We start from the raw sequence: 6897 nt of genomic DNA, 5'->3' as shown, positions 1-6897 counted from the left end.
ACAGTCTAGTATTCGAAGAATCGGGGAGGTATTGTGACTTAATGTGCTGAAAACGATGATCTATGTTTTTGCTTGAGTCATGGAATGTTTTTGTTATCTGAAATATGTTAAATTTATTAACATTTATACTTTGGTCACATTTGCTCTACGGCGACCGCACGGCGAGTCGAAAACAGCCGTTTTATCAATTTTGATTCAACCCACCTTTATGTAGTTGGTATAAAAAGAAAATTTCAAACGGCTGTTTTCTACTCGCCGTACGGCCGCCGTAAAGCAAATGTGACCAAGGTATAAGAACCCCTTACCAACAAAGTCAAATAAAACATTGCTTTTGCTCTTTGGGGAAACACTTTCTTTTTTACTTCTTCTTTTTTTCTTCCGTTTTTTGTAGAAAACCATGTTAATCCACCATTTTCATTTACTGACCGGAATTATGGCTTCCTTATTGAAGGGGATTTGACTCTGTGATGACGTCACAAACATCAATCACTAACAAGGCTTCTGAGAAGCACGTACGACTCTTCATGTCACGTGCTTTTCAACCTTAATTCATTTGCTATTGTAATTGTTTCCTTTGTATTCCATAATTAAAACACAATACTTGAATTGACGTAAAGGAAGTTCAATACGATGAAATTAAAAACAAAGAAAGAAATACACTTATCTGTTTATCCAGCCTTTACAAAAGATATGTTTTGTTGGGCAGTTTCTTTCTTTTTTTATATCCTTTCAAGTATTTGAAACAGAAATGAAATATCATTGATTCAGATTTACGATTTGTTTAAACCTAACTATGAGAAACTTTTATCCTGTTTTATCAAGGCAGATTGACCAGTTTTATAAACAGCTTGTTACTGTTGTGCAAATTTAAGAGTCTTGTTGACTCATTCTTAAAACAAAACAAAATGAACCATATTACATTTACACATATATGACAGGAAAACTGGTTCATAAATTGTGTACAGTATATGTTCATTTGATATAATAAATAAATCTTTCTTTAAGATAGAAACTCGGTTGGAATGCTTAAAGTATGTTTCTTTCAGCGGAGGTAAAACATATATTTTAGGAATGAGAAATGAGCTATTCCGAAGACAAATTGCACCTAAAATGTCTAGGCCTAAACCAATTTAACGGTTTATCGCAAACAATGGATAAACTACAACATAAAAATAACATCATGGCCACGCTACAATTGTGAGGGCAAGTGTGCACACTGGTTACATACAGTCAATGATATGAAAGAGTGCATGCAAGTGATTAAGATCCGACAAGTGTGCTTGAAGGCAATTGTTATGTTTTCCAACTTTCTGAACTTTAAAGTACGACATAAAATCGCAGATTGGAATGTCTTTGAAACAATTTCACTGTTGATGGCACATAAATGACAATTATATATTACATAAATAAAGCCCTTAAACGAAATCAGAACAACAATTTTGTACAGTTAATCACAATCTATCAAGCACTCGCCACTCGCCAGTTCCAAATTTCTCATTGGCACCCCTTCCCACCATGTATGTGCCGGTGGTCAACCTTGGTTATAAAACGATATAGCGCCCTCTGCATTAATTGAAGTCCATGGAATAAATCTTTTTCAAAGATAAATGACAATTGGGTCTATTAGATGTATTCGTTCAATGGCAAGGTATTGAATATTTCATTTAACAATGAAGGACTTTTTATCCTTCGAAAAACCTTTATATCTTCTGAATGTTTCAGATATTTGTGTTTTATCTCTCCCTTAACAATGTCTAAAAATAAATTAGTCTATATGATGCTTTTTGGTACTGTTATATCAGTGCTGCTTAGAAACTTTTCAGCCATTTTCATTCAAATCTGGCAAGATCATAGAACAAACTTTCTTCTTATTTTGCAATAAATTATCTGGGGTAAATACAAATGTGTACAGCGACGGTTTCTTTTATTTTGTGTCACCGACCGTCTGGTGACGAGAGTTTATAAGTTCTTTCGTTCGGGGATTGCCTCAAATCAGTCACTACCTGAAGAGATGCAACCGGACTCCTCGTGCTTGTTGAGGAGCGACATCCTGGAGAAAGTCTTCCCACAGGACTTGCAGCTGTACTTCTTGACTTCTGAGTGGGTTTGGAGATGGGCACGAAGGTTTGACCGGTCGGCGAATGCTCTCTGGCAGTGCGGGCAAGAGAACGGTTTCTCGCCGGTGTGGGTGCGAATATGACCCTGCAGCAACCAAGGTCGCGAGAAGGCCTTTCCGCAGAACTTGCACTTGCACGGCAGGGTATGTGTCCTGATGTGCATTTTGAGGGCTCCCAGGGACATGTATTCCTTGTCGCAGTATTTGCAGTTGAAGGTTTTCTTGTTCTGGGCGTCACAGTGCAGCTGCCTGTGCTTGCTCAACCCTCCGAACGTCGAGTATTCCTTCCCGCAGTCGGGACAGTGGTACTTGGTGCTGTCTTCGCCGTTCTTGTTGCTGCGTCTCTTTTTGATCTCTTTCTCAGGTTTCGCTGCCGTGGCGGTACCGGTTGGTGTCACTGGGATGTTTGCGGACGCCTGAAGATGTTGCTGTCGGTGTTGAGATAGATGATGAGGGTGATGACGATGCTGGTTAGGCGACAGTGAAGTGATCATCCTGTTCTCATCATCGATGATCGGTGTCGGGGTTAAGAGATGGTGCAGTGAGGGTTGCGGGAGGTGGGCGTGAAGTGGTTGAGAGAACGGTGGAGGAGGGCTGTAACCTTTGTGGATATGCGGGAATGTATCGGCTTCGAATGGCGATGACGGGCTGTAGATCACGTTTTGATGGTGTCGCCAGTAGGCCGATGGGTTGGGAATGGCTTGAAGAGGTTCTGGCTTGTGAATGACAGGGTGCGGTATGTTGATGGGGGCTGCCACCGACATTTCGGGAAAACTTGCCACTGACACAACACCCGGATCGTATGCTGCATGAAACAAATCAACAAAGCAAGTGGAAAACGTTTCGAGTTAATTGAATCAATTAAATTTATATCGTATGTAGCTATACATAAACGTTGCAAGACAATGCTACACATTTACATGTAGCCTATATAAAATAAAGTGCCAAAGAACTTCAAAACCCATTTATTTTTTTTTCATTCCATTTCATTTATTTCCATATCCAAAAAAATATAATCAAATCAACACAGTATCGTATGCATGGTAATTTCAAAACATTGTAAAGCATTTAAAAACGAAAGCCTTATCTTAACGAAGAAAATCGATAAGTTGAATGAAATTTATCTTGTCTGATTTTGGTGATGTGGGTTTCATAGGCAAAATAATTTGTTGGGACATCCTTCAAAAATCAAATCATTAGAATTTTATACCCAAGATTTTATGCCTGAAGAAACTTTAATCACGATAAGGGAACTTCCAATGTTTGTTTCAAATCTATATATGAAATATCTTTTATTTTTATTTATTTTTATATTCGATCAGGTCCCCTTTGCTAGCTGATTAGGTCTTGCCATTCTTTTTTTTTAAGTAAACGAATAGACATCTAAAGTGTAATTCACGTCCAATTTAAATACCGATTCTTGAATCAATCTTGGAACCAACAAGACAACAACAACGACCTGAGTAAAAACTACAGAAAATGGCTAAACTGACAGATCTAGGCCTAACGTTACAACATAAGTCTAAAGAATAAGGCATTTCGCTGGGGGTTAGGGTAGGTTAGAGTTTGACTTTAGAGTTTTTTTATCAATATTTATTTATGACAATAACAATGATAATGCAACGCTGTAGGCCTAGATTTAGAATCTAGGTCTAGGCTGAAGGCTCCTTCCTAGTACTACGGTACTTGTAAAAAAAACCCCCTCAGGCCCAGGAAAATTAAGTTAAGTTTTAAGTGCTGCATGTGTATCCAATTAGCTCTGAAATTTGCCAGGCAGTATACCGTACGTAGGACTAGCTGGTCTAACAAATTCTGAATAAAGCCTAGATCTTGATCTAGGCCTTGCCTAGGCCCCAGATCTAACGTAAGATTGGATTCCAGTAGCAGTGCAAAAATTAAAAGCCAGGACCTAAATTTTTCAAACATTTCAGTCCGGTAGTACCAATGTCAATATGTTTGTTTAATTCTTTCAATAAACGTTTGATCTGTGTTTCTCTCCCAAATAATGACAATGACATTTTGTACCAAAAATCATCCCACAACTTTAATTTAATTTAAATCTTGCATAGAAAAATTGCAAGGCAAAAAAGAAAGACTTTTTACAGCTTAAGAATAACCTGTCCTGGCATAATTTTAACACAGTTAAGAAGTAGAACTAGGCCTAGGCCTAGATTTAATTAAAACAAAAACTCACCTGTTGTAGCAATTCCATGTTGCAACTTTTTCAAACCCGAAGCAGCTTGCTTTGCGTTCTTTTTGACGAGAAAAGACCTCGGCATCTTCTTGATAAAATATCCCCGATGATTGTGAAGACAATTTAAAAAATATATTATTTCCAGTCCAGCCCTGAATTACTGAAGACCTCTGAATCCTAAGTCATTAACTTTTTGTTGATTAACTTCCTTTCTCATTCAGTTGTCTTCGTTTGTATACGGCGCGGTCACTGACGATAGCTCAATGCAACAAGTGTATGAACTTGATTAAAAAAATCACCAATCTTTATACGGTAAACGACCGACCCGGTACGTACGTAAACATCATAATGCAGGCATATCATACACTTGTATGGTAATTAGCGATGAAGTAATCAGCCAATAGGAAGCGCATGAGCTAACTCACTGAAAGGTTAATTGACCAATCAGCGAGCGAGTTTTACGAGAGTTTTTCCCGACACACGAATACTACTACTCGGTGACGATGACGCTAATTTCTCGGGCTCGCGCTGGTCTCATGCGGTGGCAGGTGTGTGCTTGTGATTATCGTAGCTTTTCCGAATTTCTCCAAACTGAATTTACACATGACCGACGATGATGAAAAGGGATACGGGCAAAAGAGCAGTGAAAGAGAAAAACATACATCTCAATTTTCTGCTGTAAATTGCCATAAACAGGATGAAAGGTATCAAACAGTCCTTACATCTAATGCCTAGGCAGCCACATGACATTTTGAAGAAAAAAAAGGTGTCACTCATTCGTTTTTGAGGAGGGTGTAGGCATTTCACTTAAAATAGTTCCCTCGCCAGCTGCCAAACAGCGACCGTTTCAAATGAAATTTGACAGTGAAGAAGATTTGCCAAGGGTTTAAAAGCAGGTGACTTGTCAAAGGTTGGCAGTTTGATCGATCTCGATTAATCATTTTGTATCTCAAAATACCTATTGGAGTTGGCAGATTATGCGTTGTTATTTTAGATAATAATTAAAATTTCTTTATTACTTCTGAAAAATGATAGCAAACATATTAATGGTCACTTAAAATTTGGAGTTAACAACAGTTTTTTATGACGGTGCAAAAGCGTCAGAGTCAATTAAATCAAAGTAAAGTTTGGTAAAATCGAATCGTGCAATAATTTTCATGTAATTCATAACATTGCTATTGTTTCCATGAAGCAAAGCAATTTTTTCAATCGGTTACTCTCTTTAAGCTGACAACCTTTGTAAATAATGAATGAATTAATATATAAATGATATAAATAACTTCAGATGTAAAAATTAAATCCATAATCACGTTTATGGAGCCAGTTTTGCACAGGAAATTTAAACAATATATTCATATACTCTTAGAAATGTTGTAACCAACATAACCGTGGTTATACCAACATTGCGAGAAAATGAATTGGGAAGCCACCAACGGTTTGAAGACACTTCACATTGAACCAAGGGTTGGTTAAACCGTTTCTGGGAGCGACTTTGATTTTCAGATTCTGCCTACTATATATTGTTGCTGAAGAAATGGCCTGCAATATAAAATTAACGCACACCATTTACCTAAGAAAGACTCATCACAATAATTCCCATGCTTGAAGAACAGATGGTGGCCCCACTTGCATGCCCCCTCCCCATTCATGGCACCGGCAATTCGTGAAAACTGGGCTTCCCTCGGATAGGACGCATAAACCACAATTCACATCAAATCAAAATCTGTTGTGGATTTTCTTTAAGTTACAAGTTTAATTTAACCTCACAAAGTGCAGGACCTGCACTTTTCGGGCATTTGAAATATACATCTAAAACGCCAGAAACTTATTGAAATGCGCATAGAGCTTGTAGATTACTTGAATGAATTGAAGTTAATTTCAGTCTTGTTGATCGCAGATTCCAGAAACGTACAATGTGTCATAAATACCTGTGGCCAACCTAAAAGAACAATGACCCTGGCATTGTACTTTAGTTTTCACCTTTGTCCCTCCAGGATTCCTCCAATTCTCATTAGATATTTTTGAGAAATGCCATATTGAAGCCGTCACGAAGACATCGTCATTTGCTTATAATGCAACCTTGAATTCATTCGAATATTACGTTGTGAAATAGTTCTCTTAATTGCTGTTTGCAAATTTTAGTATTGTCTGTTCGAAAAAATATGGGGGAGGAGAATTGCAAGCAAAATACATATGCCAATCAAAGGGCCTTTGCTATTAATTTTTTTTTCGCGTATAATTATAATCTTTTAAAAATGTCAACAATATAATATTTATCATGCCTACGCATCCAGCATACTCATTGCCAAATGACATAAGCTCGTGTCGGAAATTATTCAAAAGCGATATCTAATAAAAAATAACCAAAAGTTTATTTTTAAAATGAAATGGCCACTTTGTACATGATATCCAATTTTTAAGAGGGTGTCATCAAGTTTGATGTAAATAATTTGTCCTTTGTAAGCGTCATTTATATAGCTGAGATGATTTGAGCCGTGTATTGTAGTGCACTTCAATAATTGGGACAGGGCAGGTCTAAGGTCACTGGCGCAAAAATGGGCTATGGACCCTCCCCCCAAAAAAATAA

The 6897-nt window shown here is 37.6% G+C and overlaps 1 protein-coding gene across 1 annotated transcript; it reads right to left on the bottom strand.

Moving 5' to 3' along the window:
• Positions 1-1981: 1981 nt before the first annotated feature.
• LOC446162 (zinc finger transcription factor) lies at positions 1982-4652 on the bottom strand. The gene is given in 4 exon segments (XM_041598169.1): positions 1982-2532; positions 2534-2589; positions 2592-2921; positions 4311-4652. Coding segments are annotated over 4 exon segments (1011 nt in total). The 5' UTR covers positions 4396-4652; the 3' UTR covers positions 1982-1992.
• Between the last annotated feature and the right edge of the window lie 2245 nt (positions 4653-6897).

The sequence above is a fragment of the Lytechinus variegatus genome, chromosome 2, assembly GCF_018143015.1.
Source record: "Lytechinus variegatus isolate NC3 chromosome 2, Lvar_3.0, whole genome shotgun sequence".
Taxonomy (NCBI): domain Eukaryota; kingdom Metazoa; phylum Echinodermata; class Echinoidea; order Temnopleuroida; family Toxopneustidae; genus Lytechinus; species Lytechinus variegatus.
Note: the sequence above shows the minus strand (reverse complement) of the source record. Positions and strands in the feature narration are given on the sequence as shown.